Below are 20,464 nucleotides of genomic sequence, written 5' to 3'. Positions count from 1 at the left end.
TACGTAAGTGAAACGCTGTCGAAATTTCTTTATGGAAGAGCTTGCAGTGGATACTTTACATATACAGTACTGTATGCCTTGCGTTGATTTTGAATATAATAATAATGCTGTACGATATTGCAACAGAAATTGAAGATTCACTAGCCTACAACAGCTGGAAAAATCAAACTTAGTCCATAGACCTACAGTAGTGTAGCTCTGGAATGATCATCTACCGTTTGTACAGTAGATACTTTGGTCAACGGAAGATTCTGATATGGACTGCACGTCACTTGTAGTGTAATAATCATAGAATAGAATTTGCTGTACTGTAATTGACATCAGCAGTAAGGCAAGTTTGTTATTGCTATCATGTTGGAAATACTTCCATTTCTAATTCTCATCAGTAGATAATTGCAATAAGTAACATGTAAACTGGACACTATCTTTGCTGTCATAACATTGGATATTACTTACTATTCATTGTGGTATAGGCTCGTTAGAGAGTCATCAGCGTAATAGAAAACATTGTCAAATAACGAAAACGAAATCTGGTCAACGCTTACTGTCTTTATGCACAATCATGACCAACGTCAAATCACTTCGTTCGGCACTAGTTCCTTGGCTTCGAATAGTCATTGCCTTGTTTTTCATTGGTGTCATATTCGCTCTTGTACTGAATGTCTTACAAGTTCAACGTAATGTAGCCGCTTTTTCGCGAGACGTCCTGTCAGGCCTCGCTTTGTTTGGCCTATCAATGTCTACTTGGTGGATGCTGCCATCATATGGTACTGGTGCTGTATTGATTGGATTGGCATTTCCTTGTGCAGATCATCATTTAGGTGAATCTCCTAAAATCAAGAACGAGTGGACAAGTATAATGCGTTGTACTGCTTTATGGATAGGAATTAATCACGCTGCCGCTGTAAGTTGAATCTGCCGTATAGGTTATGCCGTTCTCTTTCCTAGTGTCCTCTTTACTTCTGATGCTTTTTTTCGACATACAGTCATTCATGTACTTCTTCTGCTAGTAGTAAGACACAAGTTTGAAAACCTTTGCCACGACTAATCGCTTAGTATTATTACAGTGTTTTACTAGCATGTTATTGTTGAATATCAACAGGATTGTAATTTCACGATCAGAATAATGATGTTGTTAGTCCGCATCATCATCTCAAGTAATACAATCAGAATAATGATGTCATGAGTCAACATCATCATTTCAAGTTTTACGATCAAAATGATGATGATATTAGTCAACATCAACGTCTCAAGTTATACGATCAGAAATGATGATGTCATTAGTCAGCATCATCATCTCCAGTTAGACGATCAGAATGATGTTATTAGTCAACATCATCATCTCAAGTTATGCGATCAGAATGATGATGTTATTAGTCAACATCATCATCTCAAGTTGTACTACAACATTTCGATTTTGATTGATCCATGATCAATATACACGTCATCATGATGGAAGAGACGTTTTATTCAATTGCTTGATCATTATTATACTACACAAGAATGCTATGTAGTGTTCATGGACTAGTACAAACTGCGATTGTTTTTGTGTTTTGACGCAAATAGTTGAGTCTCTGTTCCCAACCTAATCGATGAAAATGTTGAATTAATGAAGGGTTAAATAGCGTCGTGGAAGGGCAGTTTACACTAAAGCGATCCACTACATGTTATTATGCTATTGTAGCGTATATCTACGCTTCTAAATGATCTTTTCAACTCTCGCTATGGGAGTGTAGGTAATGTACGGAACAGTACACTGTTTGATACTGCAATACCGTAGGTGAATCCTTTATGACGCAAAGTCCGCACCCACTATCACGTGAGTGCAGTGCGGTCTTGCGCTAATTTGCATCAACTTCTACTAAAATAACTATATTTGTGATCTACGGAATATAGTCGAAATGGTTGTACTAAAATATTCTCGTGATCTACGGAATATAGTCGAAATGGTTGTACTAAAATATTCTCGTGATCTACGGAATATAGTCGAAATGGTTGTACTAAAATATTCTCGTGATCTACGGAATATAGTCGAAATGGTTGTACTAAAATATTCTCGTGATCTACGGAATATAGTCGAAATAGTTCTACTAAAATATTCTCTTGATCTACGGAATATAATCGAAATGGTTGTACTAAAATATTCTCGTGATCTACGGAATATAGTCGAAATAGTTGTACTAAAATATTCTCGTGATCTACGGAATATGGTCGAAATGGCTGTTGAACTAAATTCTTTCGACACAGTTTCATCTAATGTTATGTTATACGTTAACTAGAAGTAACTTGTCTTACCTGCAAGTTTCAGTCAGTTATGCCCTAATTGACGGTGTTACAGCACAAGCAAATCAACAGGCACACTAATGTAAACTTCATGATTGGTGTTCTTCTCACATATTACAGTGTCAGGACACAGTGGATACCGCTCTACGCGTATATTGAATATGCGACAAAAAACATTCACAATATGATACTGTACATTATACAGTATATACAAATTTGGATGCCTGCATATTGACAGTAACTATATTGCTCAATGACCCTGTATCAATACAATAATATAATACACTGCTCGGTGCACCTTTTCCGTTATCGTAGTTTTTACACATCTGTCGATTTGCAATTCATTTCTATTGTACAAGAATGTCAACACCTTAAAGTTAATCTCGCAAATGGACGTGTATTTTTAATGTGCTCGTTGATTCTTTCCCATATAGACACTTAATTTTTCAACACCTGCTCAGCTAACATTCTGGGTATCGGCAATGTCACTTTGTTTGTGGTGGTTATACGATCGCACTCGAACTGGTCTTTTCTTGGCCATGCTATCGGCTGTTGTTGCTACGGGCTTTAATCAAATTTTAGTCTCAAATGGTGTCTTTAGGTAATTGTCACTCTATCAACATTTACTATTACTAGCATTGGCTAAAAGCATGCAAAATGCGTTGCTCTATAGTAAGCTAACGAAGTGTAAATTTTCGCCTTTTATCAGTTACAATGAGCCAGATTTGTTATCTGTCAAGTCTTGGCTACCGTCGATTTATTTCTCAGGTGGACTTACAATTGGAAATATTGGGAGACAACTTGTTGTGGTAAGATTATCTGTTGACATTGATGTATACGTACGATTAAAATGCTAAAATTTCCAACTGCTATCGAGATTGCTAATGAACATCTTTTTTTCCTTTGCAGTATGAAGATTTATACAAGCCTCATCAAGATTAAACTTGAATTAAATCTCAAATTGTATCATAGCTCATTTTTGTAAAGTGACTTGCTTATACTCTATATTGTCCTGGACTGGACATAAGACTCCTACTAAAATCTTTGTAATAATGCGGAGAAAATGGCCGTATTATATTGACTGTAAATGAACTTTTACTGATATCATTCTAGTCCATGCAGTGCATGCCTAGCAATGCAAATGTAGCGTTTCACTACTAAATCCTGTATTATTTGCGGTACATTGTGTAATAATGTAATCATTTTTGTACGTATTAATTTGTAAGAATCAGTAATATTTATTTTATTACTATGGTATCTACCAATATTAGCATGTAATAAAGTACGCTTATTCATATTTCAATACACAATTTCTTCTAGTGCTGTTTTTACTCACTGATTATCATGATGTGCATAAACGACCAGTAGTCACGCATGCAGAGCACACATCCGTTTTAGTTGTTCATAAAATCAGTCGTAGAACGTTTCGTTCTTTGAAATAGCAGCAATGTACTACACGAGTTTCATTGATTTCAAACTAACTTTATTGCATTTCTGATTGACGTGCTTGTACATATTTATTGTTTATAGCATCAATATTTTATTCATTGTACAAACAGTTTACGGCAACAAACTGACTAATAGGTACAATTAGTATTGATTAATGACAGAATGGGTCCTTCACCCCACCCTACTCTGTGCAATTCAATTTGTCAGGCTGTCTGCAGTAATCACGCCTCAAGAAATGTCAGTAACGTACCAAAAACGATCTTGGTAATTACGAATTGTCTTGTACCTCCAATGTCGGCTTTCACCACTGCCTATAGCAATATAGAATACATTCCAAGCATATAGATATTAATCACCTACGCCTAACAAGTACCTATTTTCGAACTCCAGCTACACAGTACATTGATACGCACATGACATACAGAAATAACGTATTCAAATTTGTCAAGAGTAGTCCAAGAGCAACTGCATCATCGCAAGCTAGTAAATACGGCACTATACAGTATGTCTACGTGTACACTGTTGTAGCAAATCTCAGACATCCAAGGAATATGCCATCACAGGTTGTGTAGCTGGCAACTACCCAACCTCGGTTGGAAACTGCGAATTTCGGCAAATCTTCATCATCGATTTGCATCAGAAATGTACTGAACAGTGTACAATCAAAAGGCGTGATGCATTACTAAAATGATCTATGTCACGGTGTGCTTTTCTACATACCTCAATTCATGGTAACCATCTAACACAACAGCTGTTGGAATTCACTTGCTTCAATGTTTCTTTACGCATGACTATTTGTGGAAAGGCTGATCCTAAAGAGTACGGGTAGTAATAAAATGACCTAGTTTAGTTGATCAGCAAGTACCAGAAATGTGAACAAATAATAGGATTCAATATCATTGGATAATTTGGGATCAGTAGTCACTGGCTTAAAATTAAAGTGAAAACGTCGTCATATATCGATAAGAAGGGGAAAAAAGGTATAGTCATCATTTACCCAAAAATCGGTTGCACTATCGAGTTTTACATGCTACTGTATTGACACTTACACTGCCTATCCAAGCATGTTAAGATCACAGCCGACAAAGACGCTACTTTAATAACGTAGTCGGTCGACGCAAAGAGTTGGAAGATGCATGCATCCATCATTCACCCTTGCAAGGCCATGGCACGTTTTTTGTCATGGAAAATTGCGTTTAGCTCTTGTCTCATAGACCATTATCTTTCATCTTTGGTGGACCGCTGCAGCGAAAGCTTTCTCCATCATGACGATAGCATTACCTAGGTAAGAACAGAAATAATTTGCTATTTAATTGAAGCATGACTGGAAGCAAGCTATTTGGATATTGCCTTTTAAGGTCAAGGCATTGATGGAATCAGAATTTGTTGCATGTCGTCATAACATAGTCTGATGGGGAATCACATACAACATCATCATATCAGAAGAGAACATGACATGGTACAGATAGCATGCTCCACTAGCAGAGATCGCTACGAATGACGCTGCAAGCATGACGATGAAAAAGACAAAAACTGAAGCGTCATGGACCTCCGAGGAGAGGCATGACTGGTCAGCATTTCAAGACTTTTTTCAAGGTGGAAAAGACGTCTCCTACTGTCTACTTCTGCAGCTTCTACTAGGTTGACTGTCGAGGAAATCTACTTACCATTGGCTAGTCCTACAGGCCCATTTCTTCTCTACCATGGCGTTTTCTTTTTCTTTTTGCCACATTTGCCTCAATCCAGGAAAAACGAAACGAAGAGGAGCGCAACAAGATAGACTGATTAGAGAGCCACGTGCGCGGAGAAGTGAACTGCCAAGAGGCTGGTTGCAATATTTAAAGCTTTTGCTGTTCCGTGACGTACCGTACCGTAGCATGGCAAGCAGTGTACAGTACTGTACTGTACAGTACTATACTGTACAGTACAGTACTATCAAGTCATGCACTGCTCGTGTGGTGGATCCTAACCCTAAGCCTGACGCTCTATGTACTGTACACTGTACAGTACATTGTACAGTACAGTACAGTACTGTACTGTACTTGTAAGTCATCACAGTTATTACAGTACAGTACAGTTGTACAGTACTCTACGTACTGTACAGTCCATAATACTACAGTATACTACAGTACACTGTACACTGTACACTGTACTGTAAATACCGACTACTGTACCCAGTTTAAAGCTTTGGCTGTGACGTGACGTACCGTACCGTAGCATGGCAATCAGTGTACTGTACACTCTGTATTACTGTACAGTACACTGTACAATACAGTAAGTCATCACAGTTACTACTGTACTGTACAGTACTGTACTCTACTGTACAGTCCATAATACTTACTACAGTACGCAGTACGCTGTGCACTGTACACTGTACACTGTACTGTAATTACCGACTACTGTGCCAACATGAAATTTATCGAGTCCTCCACAAGATATGCAAATAACTTGATACAATACCCTACTCGTATTGGCAATGTTTCATCCATTACCCTTGCAAACGTCAATCAACCATCACACGACGATGGCCACTTTGTTCCACACAGTTCGAGTCCGTAACCTCGGTCTGTCCTAGAGCGTCCATACCAACATCCAGTCGAGTGCTCCATCCATCAGCGAGTTGGAAGTCGATGACGCTACGACAGAAAGACCCAGCGGGGATGTTGAAAACATTGCTCTCTATTCCCTTTCCATGTCGTTGACAGAGTTAAGGAATTGCAATTTTCAAGAGGCAATTTATTTGCAGAATCAAAACTCTCCATCCTAAGTAGGATTTATTCCATTCTATGCTCCATTATTGACTGTTGTTGCTGCTACAGCTCTAATTGCAATTGCTTGTTGAATATTAGATCGTCGACAAGAAAAGTCAGGTAGGTCGATCGAGCGTGCTAACTCTTTCTCCACAGCGAGCTCGACGATTGCTAATGCAGCCATACAATCATTGCATAGACTTTAAGGATAGGATAGAGACGAGTAGATAGCAAATAAAGGAGATAGAAAAATGGCAAATTCATGTCTATTTCTTGATACAACATTGTCTATAGTAGTAGTGGTAGTATCATAATGACTGTCCATTTCAACCAGGTTGGCTGGATGGACACTGCAATAGAGCAATTGATGCATCCTAGTACTCAGCATTTCAAAATGGACGTATGTTATTCTAGGTTGGACTACCAAAGGTCTACAACATCATGGATGACCACGAACTCGATCCAATGGAAATAGGAGAAGATGATGTAAGAATAGGCATGATAGCATCAATTAAATGCATACTTAGCTTAACCACGCTGAATGTGGGCAAGAAATTACTGTACTATTGACTATTCGTCCACAATGGAATTCTCATCACGTACGTTATCACCGTAGTTGGTCATTTTTACCTTTCGATAGATGTTTGCGCCACCATTTTCCTACAACACTCTTCCATACAAGTATCGACGTACTGCATGGAAAGTGATAGAAGATATGTCCCTTTGCAATCATGTCCAGGCATAACAACATACGTTCTCACCTTCATGGATAGCGATCCAATGCATGTTGATCCTCTTCTACTGAGAGGAGAGAAATATCAATTGACAGGATACCTGCTGCCTTGTTGATAGTCCTTGATGACGCATTTTAGTTTAGTCCAAACCATGAGCACACGATAGATGTCACAATCTATCCCACTCACAAGATTCCCGAGGTGTATTTAGTGGATTGAAATTTGCAATAGCCTGCTACACACACACACACTCTATTTTGACCATCTTTAGTACTGTAATCAAAAGTCTTCTAATCCAATATTGGACAACGTGATGAGACAGAGTAGCAGCAATAAACCTAAGCATTATCCAATTTTATTAATGTACCTTTCTTGACAATAGGATCTCAGCAAATTTGCTATGCCGGTATTTGATGATACCGATGTGGATCCATCCAATGCTAAGGTCAAATCACCTACCAAAAAAACAGCCCATAAACTTGCTCATAAAACCAATTCCGGTAACCGACGTTCTCAGTCTGTTCATGATTCATCCCCATCTGAAAGATTGCTAGCACGATCTCGATCGGATCCAGGTGAAAAACCCAACTTAAGGGCCTATGTACCTTCGGATTTACAAAACATCGAAGATGATGAAATGGAAACAGAAGAAGTTAAGGTACTCTATATTTTCATCGTAGTAATTGTAGTTCAACTTGAATGCAACAACTCATACGAGCACATCTTGACCGCTATCCTTTTTTTTTCTTCTTTTCTGATCATTCCTAAAATAATGTTGACTTTTAAAGTTATACTAATGAAAGATAGCAGTCTTTTACAGTACAGAACAGTTTTTAGAAACTGGACTGTATGCTATCACTTAATGCTACATGCATCACAATTTCTGTAATAAAATCATAACTTTATTTGAATATGGGCATTCATCGATTAGTTCAGTGCACTTTTATCAACTTTCTCTCACTTTTCTATTTTCAAGAAAGACTGTGAAAATTGTAGTTGTCTTGTGAGAATGTTCACAAGTTATCACTAATACAATCGATTCAAATATCTAATGATTTTATTGGATAACTAATTTGCGCCAAAGTAGAATTACATTACCCTATTCTGTATCTTATTATCAGTTCTTACGGTGCTTTACTATCTGTATAAAAATGCGCAATTACCGAGTCAACACCAAGCTATATCATCAGTTTTATTTATTTTTTTATTTTATCAACTCGCTACAATAATGAATTGACCTACCTAGATCATTGATACGTTTTTTTTCTCATGGAAACTCTTATGAATTGCTTCTACCTCGTCAATATTTTTATATTATGATCACCTTGATGATTTTATTATCAACATGCGGCCGCCTCTTACACTTTGTTTTTACACTTAGAATTCTCGCACTCAAGTTGAAAGGATGATTTTACAAGGCAAGTCCTCAGATTATAAATTCTACTTAATTATTATCATCGTAAACACTATTTTACTCGCTATTGTATAGTATGCATAGTACAGTAATGTAGTAGCACGGTATTCAAGATAATTAATAATAAAAACTAACCAAAACGGTAAGAATGAATTAATTGTAAGTTAAATTAGACAATTGTTAATTATCGACAATTGCTCTACCTTTTATAACGTTCTAGAAGGATAACCTTAGTTGCATCACATTACAGTAACATCGGAGCATTTAATTTCTCATTCATTACTTATCTACCCCTACCTGCACTCTAAACTTGCATAAGAGAATTATTTCAACATGATAACCCTATTACTGATCCTAATAATTAATTAATCGTAATCAATATCTACCCAGCATGCCAATGATAGCTCAGAATGAATTCTTTTGTAGATTCGGAGGATGACAACTATATGAGATTTTTAAAATCTGTAAAATGCGAAGAACTCATTCCTCCTAGCTCCAAAATTGTAACCCTGGATACCAAGTTATCGGTAAGATATACAAATTTATATTGGACAGTACAGTATAATCACGCTTTATTAACTAAACTCAGAACTAACTGCAACTGAATCGATTACGTTTTTTGTATTAGATGAAAAAAGCTTTCTTTGCACTAGTCGCTAACGGTTAGTATGATCGTATGGACGATGTAGCTGTCTTAGCGAGCTTTGTTACTGCAATAAAATAATAATTTCTAAATACCTCATTTCAGTCGTATTCAAATAGACTGTTTCCTATTCCGTCTGGGTAGTAAAAAATTTTTACATATTTTAACTAATATCAATCTCAGTTTTTAGGCATTATACAATGCCGATTCATTTTAAAAATATTATATCAATTTACTAAATTCCTATAACAGGATAAAGACAACCGATCCCAAAAGTAATAAGGATAATTTTGTGTTGTATAATTTTATTTTTTATTCCTTGACTAGAAATACGATCTGCCCCTTTATGGTCATCATCAGAACAACGATTTGTTGGTATGGCTTGTAGTATTTTAGTATTGACAGTAGTGAACATAATCTGATTTCTAAGCTATAAAATGTTAATATTTTCGTTGTATACTTTGTAGGAATGTTGACAGTGACAGATTTCATCGAAATTTTACGCCATTATTATAAATCGCCTTTGGTATTAACCATAACGATAACTTACACTTTACAATAATAACAATTAATTTACTTTGTTATTATGATATCAGTGGCCAATTGAATCTGAAGTAGATCACTAGTATAAACTTGTTTTACCTTGTATTAGATTCAAATTACCGAACTAGAAGATCATAGGATTGAAACTTGGAAAAGTACGAATAGTAACTAGCAATTTTTTAATCTAGTGCATTAATAAAATGGAAAATCGTGACGAACGTAGCGAGTTCAGTACAGTAGTACTATTACTAACTAAACTATCTTTTTATCAGAATTAGCGACATCCAGTAAACATGCCAAATTAATTTCGATTGGACCATCTGCAAGGTATGCGGTATCAAAATATTAATTAACCTTTAATCTAAATCAAGGTTCTTTGAAAACTGATTAATTACAATTATAGATAACTGTTAAATTAAAGGAGTACAGTATATACTTATATTATTTATACCATAGCCGTGGTACAGTACTAATTATAAGTGAATCATTTTTTTCTAGTTTATATGAAGCTGTAAAATATCTTACTACCCATAAAATTCATCGATTACCAATAATTGACGAGACTACTGGTGCAGTTCTGTATATTATAACACATAAACGGCTTATTAGGTTTTTATACCTACACGTAAGTTAACGAAATAGGATTATATCGGTTATCAATCCCTAAATTAATATCTTTAACGTCGTTCTATGCTAAGAATCTAGAAATTTTAATCGCTCTATTGACTTCCCGTTATTCCTTCTAGTTTCCAGACATGGGATTTCCTTCATATATGAGTCAAACAGTAGAGGAACTTCGAATTGGAACGTATGAAAATGTTGCCATGGTAATTATGCCAGATGATTCATATAATATAAATATCTAAACTGTTAGCATGTTGCTTTTTGAATTTTTACTGGCTTGCAAGTATTGACCCTCAATATCACTGTCTATAATGTATCTGGTCAATGTAATTCAAACCTACACCATCAACCATTAGGTATCGCCAGATACACCTCTAATAGTGGCCCATAACATAATCATGGAGCGTAGAATTTCCGCACTTCCAATTGTCAATGAAGCAGGTCAAAAGTAACTAGGATTAATTATTTTACGCTTGATGTAATTTATAACTTGTTCTTCTATATTATTCCTTTATAGGTAAAGTCATGGACATTTATGCAAAATTTGATGCATTAGTAAGTAGCTTACACTGCATATTAATACTGGCGCTTCATAGAGTTAAATATAATTGTATACGGTATTCATCCTACAAGAGAATTGACTAGTTTCTCTTTAATATTTTATTTATGCTTAGAATTTAGCAGAGGGTCGCTCTTACAATAATCTGGATGTTACAGTCAGACAGGCCTTAGAGAAAAGATCGTCTGTAAGTAGATTCATGCATTTGTCAATAGCATATTATTTGATGAAGAAATTATAAAGGCCATTTGTAATTTCCTTTTCTTAGACTCTTGAGGGAGTTATTGTTTGCTATCCTAATGAAACCTTATCTGCGGTCATTAACAAACTAGTTGAGAAGCAGGTAATTTTTAAATAATATCTTATAGGTAGAATAATACAATTAGGTTGTCTTTAAGCTTATCTATAAGTTCTTACTGGATTTTTAGGTGCATCGTTTGATTGTCGTCGATAGTCAACAACATTGTATGGGTATAATCTCCTTATCAGATTTGATGAAATTCTTAGTTTTACGCTCATCGGGTACTAATTTCTTATGTTAGATTATGTTGAGGTGTTATAAGTTGGAAATCAAGATAGATATACAGTGCTGTTATAGCTTTTTAATCGGTAAACTTGTATTCCTTTTCAGATAACGTATTCTAGCCATTGGCAAAATCATACCATCTTGATATGAGTCATTTTAAAGTTCCATGATTGCTTAGAAAATAACCTTGGAAATCCAAAATTTATTTGACTTTTAAGCTTAACATTAGCTTATGGTATACCCTGTTTGTAAAAGTCTATAAAAAATGCCGCGATCTTGCATTTTGTTATAACTTCGGCCTGTACAGTGATAGATTTCGTTGTTTTGCAATTGCCTAAAACTAGCAAGTAATTACATAAGGAAAAGATCTTCTATTATTACCCACTAAAATTAAATCAACCACTAGATTGGAAATTGATGTTGATGCCGCTGCGGAAATAATTTTATAAACTGGAATGAATGATTGAAATAACTATGTGTTGTACTGACTAATTCCAATGATCATTGAAAATTCATTTTTTACATGGGAAGTGAACAGACTTTCTAATGTATTACCTCTGACGCTGATGTAATATATTCAGTAGTGCAACTGTAATTGGTTTATTTGACACCTGGCTTTTAAATTTATTGAATTATATTAAAGGTTTGAATTACTTACTTTGGTTATGATTGAAAATCATTTTGTAATTCATTGCCTATAACAATCATTCGATCTCCTCAACTTAGTATACCATATATATTAGGACACGCCTTTATTGAATGTTATTATTTGACCTCTTTGTTTCTTCTACCATTGCTAGAGCTGCTATTTAGACTAATAATTATGTTGGGTAATTTTGGGCATCTCACAGAGATACGTATGGTCATCAGTACAATCTGCAATGCTCGTATATCACTTAAAAGGTGGGCAAAAAATACCTTGCATGATGCTACTATTTTTATCGAAAAGTTATCGACTGAAAATGATCAGATGTGTTAGTATCAGTTTACCGCATTATGCCGACGCACACATTCACCCCAAAAAAGCGCAAATGTCGTTCTAAAAATGCGTGTAATAACAAAATGGATCCAATAATAAGTATGACCATTGGTATATTATTTAGCTTTGTTGAGTTCTAAGCTTAGCATAATAGAATATCGATATTAGTCACCAAGTACACAGAGGCAACTGCAGGAAAGACGTGACACAATTTGAATACAATTACACCATCCTTATTTACAAATAAATCGTACCATTCGATTAAATTTTTATAAAATGGTGCGTCTAAGTCCAAAGCTACGGTACTTATTCTACCATCGTCAGAAAGTTAAAAGTAGACAATATTAACTCTAAGCAAAATAAAATATTATATCAGCGATACAGTATCTGATACGTATACAGCTACTATATATCTGAAGACTATATCGTATAAAATTACTAATGGAATACTGTACAACATATGTGTGTTTATCCTCTGTCTGTGTACGTGACATTAATCACATTTTCTATACAGTGATTTGCTCTATCACCATCAGAACACGTGATATTGGTAGATCTTATTAATTTCTTACTCCATCAGATTGTATATCTTATTCATTGTACTGTCAACATAATCATGAAGAAATCCTACTAAGTATTATTTTTAACACAGGATAAATTAAATTGCTTCTTTATTATTTACATCCATATTGAGAAAAGCTCTATAAAGTCTATAGCTGTATTTAAAACTATATACCATTGCTAGCTGTTAACAGATTCTATTAATTACAGAATTACGCAGAGTTCTCCAACGATTTCAATTACTTTCTGAATTTGAAAGGGTGCTTCCTTAACGCAACACACCCTATGAATAAAAGTTATTTTAAATTGAACGATCAACAAACAGTTGCTCGCGATTTATGAATTTTGTGCATTACAGTATGATATTGTTATATCAATTTATAAAATGGAAGGAGCTCGATTAAATGATGTACCCTTACTCCGCTATACAATCTTATGATTTAAACTTAATAAGTAATTACTCCCTGTTGTGGTTTGATTTATCTAATTAAAGTACTTATTGCATCCAATTGATAGTAAAATCTCCTTAGTCCATCACAGATTTCAGATTGCCGCAAATGAAAACAATTCTGGTGGCAATGTTATGATATTATAGCTGTTGATTACTATGAGTAATTTGACTAATAAACTATAGATTGATATTACTCGATTTCCTCCGCAGCTTCAACCACCATTGATTGTGGGAGAGCATCCATCTAAATCTATACTATTTGAAGATTGCCATTATTTAGTCGCTAAGATATATAAAATTAATACATATTACTATTCATTCGCCCTTTTCATCAACCAATACCGCTTCCAAATAGCTCTAAAATAAATCATCCTGATTTCAAGATACAATTTTTAACTTGCCACTACAAAATTCTTTCCATTTCATTTCAACATTTTCCAATCGATTTCATCTATTGCTAAATATCTTACTACTGTTAGATCAAAATACATAATCCATTGTACTATCTTAGCGACAAAATTCATACAGCAATTGATTACTACAGCACTGCATCTCGTCCATTTTATTCTTTCTGACTATTCTATTTTAAACTTGACTTAATATCGTGGAAATAGGACTACCAAGGAAGAAATTTACCCCCCCCAAGACGACTGAAATAAAAATAGATTCAAGCACAAAATAGATATCATTAGTAAATGGCTATTCAATGGATTTATCAATCGTTACTAAAATTATCCTCTAGTTTGAACAATGATTCATTATCATGATGAAAGGATCCTCTGCCTCGCCAAAAACGTCAACGTCACATTGAATTTCTATTGCTTGCATAGATTGCGTCATAAAATACGTGAAGACTATAGACAATCGTTGTTAGTTACAACAAAGTAAACTTGATTTTCTTTGCTATTGTAAGTCAATAAGAATGGCTTTTGATCGTGATATAAATGATATGAGGAAGAGAAGGGGTCACTTAAATTAACTGAAGATTGGTACCTTATTTACGTATCATATTGCTAGGCAACCGAGTCATCATAAAATAGAAACGGCCGATCATTAACTGTATTTAACTAATAAGAAGGTCATTCCTATTTGTATTTAAGTTAAGGGATTGTCTAAAAGTTACAGCGGCATTTTTTTCTTTTCATTAATCGTTTACTTGACGGCGATATAAATCTAATCGATTAGATCGATCGATTACCGTGTGGTAGTAAAATTAATCCAAACTAATCTACATTTCAACGTAAAGTGAATATACAGTCATCCATTTGAGTCTAAGTTGACGAAATTATTGGATATCAAAGAATATTTTTATTTTTTATCACCTGTTGAACGTTTGAGACTGAATTAAAATCACAACATTTATTCATCATGGGAAATTGTACATCCATGAAAGCAGATTACCTTATTTTCATTAAAACTGGCGATCGCAAAGGTGCTGGTACTGATGCCAATATCTATATTGCACTCATCGACAAGGAGGGAAAGAAGTCACGTAAAATTTTCCTTGATTGTAAATGGCGAAATGATTTCGAACAAGGTCGGACCGATAAATTTCCTGTCTCCAATGTGCCTGACTTAGGCGAAATTGAATTTATTGAATTAAGTCGTGATACGAAAGGATTTGGCGATAGTTGGTTTTGTGACCGTGTTTGGATCATACCCAATCAACCTGGTGTTGAGCCGACACCAATCTATTTCCCAGTCAATCGTTGGGTAAAAGCAGATGGACTTTTGAAAATTCAAAAGTGGGACTGCTGCCTACCTCAGAATGATGTGGCATCCGAGACCCGTAAACAAGAAATATTGGAAAAACGGATGTATTACACACTTGATCAGAAATCGCCTGGTATCCCTGTACAGGTACTGCAACGTTAAATAAGACAACAAGCACGCTTTTAAAAATAGAGTAGAATCATGTAAGAAACTCCTTAAAATCGAAAATAAATTCAAATTGAAAAAAGATTAAATTAATTTATACCGGTTCTGTAGTCTATTGAAAGTGATAGAAAAAAAGAATAATAGTTGGATTTGTTAAATATGCGCGTAACTTTTCATATATAAATATAATTTGTCCCTAGTTCGTAAAACTAATGTAAAGAAAGTAGTAGTTATAAAACAACTTTTTAAAGTTACCATTATAATTTGATTTTTCAACTAAAGTAATACAATTATTGTACTGGATAACTCACTATTTCACGTATTTGTTTACCCTTGCTATTTTAACCGTAGATTAAAGAGTTACCAAGTGATGAAATGTTTAGTAACGACTACAAGGTAAGTTCAAAGCGTTGACTAAGAATTTAGTGCTAGCTTTTCATTCTGGTAGTTTAATATATACGTTTTACCTTCACATATCAACGAGTAAAAAGGGTTAAAAGGTACAAACTACTGCTATTTCATAGATTTAAATGCGTAAATCTAAGGGTAGTTTTTGCCATTTCTGGTATTATTTTTCGGATATAGTGGGATATCGTTCGAACCAAAGGTATACTCCTGATTAAGAGTAAAATGAGAAGGCTTACTAGCGACACATGGTCGTCACTAAAAGATCTTGGTAACATCTATAAGAAAGGAACCAGTCTTGATATTCCTATGGTAAGATAGAAAGAATGGACAATTGCCGTTTAATTTATGTTATGTTTTCATTGATGATTGCCCTAAGTCTTCTCACATTAATACCTAATTACGGTTTGACAATCACAAATGATATAGATTCAATTTTTAATTTCTATTTTTTACTTATTAGGGCATGTACAGATGGAAAGAAGATAACTATTTCGGTAAACAGCGCGTCCAAGGTGTTAATCCAGTCTTAGTGAAGTTGTGTACTGAAATTCCATCAAAGTAAGTTGCAATAAAATCATCGTTCAAATAGGATTACTTTCAAGGATTTAAGGCAACTTCGAGGATTATAGAATTTGTAACAAGATTTTCTACGTATTTGTTAGTTTTAAAGTGACCAACGAGATGGTTAGCCCATTCTTGGAAGGTTTCACCTTAGATGAAGCTCTCGCCAAGAAAAAATTGTTCATTTGTGACTTGACAATGCTAGAAGACGTACCACTCATGGGTATTCCAGTGGAGAAAGAGGTTAGCGATTTAGAGTTATAAACAAATAATGCTCTTTTCCATGAGAAAGAACATCGCTTGCATGATTGATACTTGTGTACAATTATTTAAAAATAGAGATATAAGGCATACTTTAACCTTTCCACTTGTCTAATACATGCCTTGTACTAACAAATTGACATCGCCTTAATTTTTGATTATTTTCTAGCTGGTAAATCCTTACGCTCTTTTCTTCTTAAATAAAGAAAATGATTTGTCGCCAATCGCTATCCAATTATTTGCGAAAACCACCGAAGACTGCCCCAATCCTGTAAGAAAACAGTTTAATCTATTAGTCATTATCCTATTAAAGCGTAGGATAGCATTCTATCAACGTCTTTCCATTATTAACATTATTTTGAATTGTGCCGTAGGTTTTTCTACCTAGTGATCATAAGTATGTCTGGATGTTGGCCAAAATGTATTACAACAACGCCGATTCTCTATTTCATCAAGGCAGTACCCATTTAGGTCTGTTCCACCTAGGTTAAAATTCATTCTTCTCAATCTACGATTAAATATAAGTACACTGCTGGTCTACCACAGATGGATTATGTTGCTATATACTAGAATTATCATTTTTACGCATTCATTAAAGTTTATCTCGTACTCATTTTTAAATTCATTTCAATTTAGGCTTTACACACTTGATTATGGAATCCGTTGCAGTTGCTGCTAATCGTACACTAAGCATGTCTCATCCTCTATACCGCCTGATTGCACCTCATTTCCTTTTCCTTATTGCTATCAATAGGTAATGCCTTTCACTATCGCCTGAATAATACTTGTATAGACTAAAACTACTATAATACTCTGTTCGATCGAAATGATTGCCTGGTATACTCAATTTTTCTTTAACCGTTATGAAATAGTCGTGCACTCAATAAATTGGTAGCACCTGGTGGCTGGGTAGATCAAGTTATGACAGCCGGTGCGGGTGGAATGCTGAGCATTACCGCTAAACGATTCCAAAGCTGGCGATTAGATCGTGATGGCACTCTACCAGAAGAACTAAAAATGCGTCAGGTAGGTTTAAGACGGTGATTTAATTCACTTAGCTCAGAAAAGTTATTCACGCTACTTATTGAGCTACCAATTATCATTTCATAAATATACTATTGATAACTTTAATAATTTTACAAATAACCTAGAAATATTGATATTAAAATCTTTAATTGATATAGGTTGATGACCCTGAAGTATTGCCATATTATCCTTATCGAGATGACGCATTGCCTATCTGGTATTGTATCAAGAATTACGTTACTAGATTTGTCGAAGGCCACTATGAGAATGAAAAGGCCATTGAAGATGATTGGGAACTACAGGAATTTTCCAAAGCACTCGTATCTCCTTATCCTAATGGTTGTAATATTAAAGGAATTCCTGGTGACGGCAAATTTCAAACAAGGCAACAAATTATCGATACGTTTACATCGTTCGTGTTTATTAGCAGCGTCGGTCATGCAGCAGCTAACTTTGCTCAATATGATGAATATGCTTTCCCACCAAATTATCCATCATTTATGAGAGGAAAAGCACCGCGAAATAAGGTATGTTTTTCATTGTTCTAAAAGTTATTGTATTGATAGTTTTTGTAGAAATTTTATATTACAGCTTGTCTAAATTGGTCACGGGATAAAGTAAATATTAAAATGTTTCTGGTATTTACAGCTAATGAAAGTTATACAACAATTAAGATTGTGCTAGTTTACCTATTCGCATTTTAGTATTAAATACGAAAGCGATCAATTTCACCGATAATTCTAAAAAGTATAAAATATTGTAGGTTGATAGATATTAATGAAAAATTTAGTCTTACTAGTATGCAAGATAGGAACAACAACACGTGATTACTGTAATTTATCATTGGTACTAAAAATATGCGAAACATCAGAATATACGGTATAAATATACATGATGTATTTATAATGATTCCATGCTTATTATTCGCTGTAGGATCCCATTACTGAAGCAGATATCATCAAGCATTTACCTCATAAAGCGATGACTTTAGACATCATGGTCGTCGGTAGAATTCTTAGTGACCGTGGAACGAATGCGTTAGGCGACTTTGAAATCGATTATATATTTGATCCAATAGGAACTGCAGCAGTGAAACAGTAAGTAACCGATATTACTATACTATATTTTTGTCGGAATTACGATGGTACAATAAAATCATTGGCATATATTGCTGGATATCATCGATAAATTCGATTTTACATTTTTATCTATTTTATAATCGGATTGTATTTAATTCTTGCTGGTATTTGTTTTAATAGATTTCGTGAAGAACTGGAGAAAATCTCAGAAGAGAATACCAAAAGAAACGAAACTAGAAATCCACCTTATGCCTACTTGAATCCGATGCACATCCCCAATTCAATTAGTATATAATATCCTATTCTGCTGGTTTATTATTTACACAAGATCCTTGGGGCTAATCTAAGGCTTTAATTATAAAATAGTTGTCAATAGATATATAGGGCATATCTTACTCCTATATATATATATAGCCATATTCCTCATTGATATAGACGAAATGCTACGTATAGGTTGAGCTAATCTATACGATAGTGTTGATCTCCGTTATCTTATACTGTATTTCAGTCTAAGTTAAGGCTTGGCGTCTTGTAATTAATAATTTTGTAAAAGAATAACGGCCTAAATCAAGTTTTACTTTTAGCACTATTGACATGCTATTCAAAAATGGTACTCTAATATAGCATCATAACGTAGTACGATGATCATGTTGTTTACCACTTTGTATGGCACTTTTTACTTATTCTAACAATGTCTATTTTGATACATCATCTTTTAAAATATTATATTACTGACCTATTACTTATATGTATTATTACTTGGGTACTGCTGCAATTTCGCTAAGCCATGTGTTTGGATTGATTTCTATTGTATGGTATGTTACTCAGTCACACTGTTAAAATCTATTTTATAACTTTTCTATATTATTTTTACAATTCATTTACTAAATATGAGTTCCTGAACGTTATTTCTTCTAATGATAATTCATTGCTACTTGGACTTGGCTTATTTACTGTTCAAGAGAGTTTCAATTAATTAATGGTACTTTTAGCTTCATCACGTAGAAGTAGTTGTGCTACTTCCATCGTGTGATATATATTAATTAAGGGTACAGCATTTGATGTTCTATCTCATTATCAGGCTATTTACGCATAGGTTGATATTTATTTATGAAATTGGAAAAAACCCCACGAATGAATTTTTTCTTGCCTTTTTGGTGTTTGATTTTTCTTGCTTTATTTATTAATGCAAGAAGCATTTAATCTTTTGATCATTATATGTATTGTAGTTTCTCGTTTCCCTTCTACCTAGCCAAAAATAATAGTTCAATTTGTCCTAGACTACGTATTATGAAATGGATTTTTAGCTGTGACTAGCAGTATATCGGATAGGATTTTCGTTAGACTCTTGATATTGGGTGTGAGTGGCTAAACTTATCTCAAGATTACTTTATACGCATATAATAAGAATAAATTGGATTTTAAATCATCGATTGTATCATTATTGTGTCACGAGAGTTGCAATACTGTATAAAAGCTAGTGCAACTTGTATAATAGACTACTAGAAGGTAATTGTGTAAGCAATACACACTACACTTGTACACTCAATGTACGGCGTAGTCCATGAATAAGTACTCCTATGTAAGCCTTTGACGCGAGAAATAAATGATAAAATTTTCATGATGGACTCCTATTAGATATTGAGGATGTACATCTTGGCGGACTATGCTTACAGTATCATACCATAGCAATTTATTCATTCATGCACGCCGAAGTCTTGTTGCTTTTAACGTA

At 34.5% G+C, this 20,464-nt stretch overlaps 3 protein-coding genes across 3 annotated transcripts; all 3 read left to right on the top strand.

Annotated features, from left to right (window-relative positions):
* Nucleotides 1-562: 562 nt before the first annotated feature.
* On the top strand, nt 563-3,448 carry TRIADDRAFT_63790 (uncharacterized protein; the record flags this gene model as incomplete). The annotated part of the gene is made up of 4 exons (XM_002111134.1): nt 563-904; nt 2,718-2,884; nt 2,993-3,092; nt 3,193-3,448. The coding sequence occupies 4 exons, from the start codon at nt 563-565 to the stop codon at nt 3,223-3,225; spliced, it is 642 nt and encodes a 213-aa protein (XP_002111170.1). The 3' UTR covers nt 3,226-3,448.
* Nucleotides 3,449-9,076: 5,628 nt separating this feature from the next.
* Nucleotides 9,077-11,541, top strand: TRIADDRAFT_50086 (uncharacterized protein; the record flags this gene model as incomplete). Its single annotated transcript, XM_002111133.1, has 14 exons — nt 9,077-9,157; nt 9,259-9,292; nt 9,601-9,648; nt 9,741-9,799; nt 9,926-9,980; nt 10,238-10,239; nt 10,273-10,277; nt 10,315-10,441; nt 10,563-10,643; nt 10,797-10,881; nt 10,958-10,995; nt 11,115-11,186; nt 11,268-11,342; nt 11,428-11,541. The coding sequence occupies 14 exons, from the start codon at nt 9,077-9,079 to the stop codon at nt 11,539-11,541; spliced, it is 876 nt and encodes a 291-aa protein (XP_002111169.1).
* A 3,361-nt stretch (nt 11,542-14,902) lies between these two features.
* TRIADDRAFT_50085 (uncharacterized protein) lies at nt 14,903-19,024 on the top strand (the record flags this gene model as incomplete). The annotated part of the gene is made up of 11 exons (XM_002111132.1): nt 14,903-15,376; nt 15,980-16,111; nt 16,263-16,360; nt 16,465-16,606; nt 16,794-16,895; nt 16,999-17,095; nt 17,261-17,378; nt 17,497-17,650; nt 17,809-18,177; nt 18,584-18,747; nt 18,910-19,024. 11 exons carry the CDS (start codon nt 14,903-14,905, stop codon nt 19,022-19,024), a joined length of 1,965 nt encoding a protein of 654 aa, XP_002111168.1.
* Between the last annotated feature and the right edge of the window lie 1,440 nt (nt 19,025-20,464).

This window comes from Trichoplax adhaerens, genomic scaffold (genome assembly GCF_000150275.1).
Source record: "Trichoplax adhaerens TRIADscaffold_3 genomic scaffold, whole genome shotgun sequence".
Taxonomy (NCBI): Eukaryota; Metazoa; Placozoa; class Uniplacotomia; order Trichoplacea; family Trichoplacidae; genus Trichoplax; species Trichoplax adhaerens.
The sequence above is the reverse complement of the archived record's forward strand: the minus strand, read 5'-3'. Positions and strand labels throughout refer to the sequence as shown.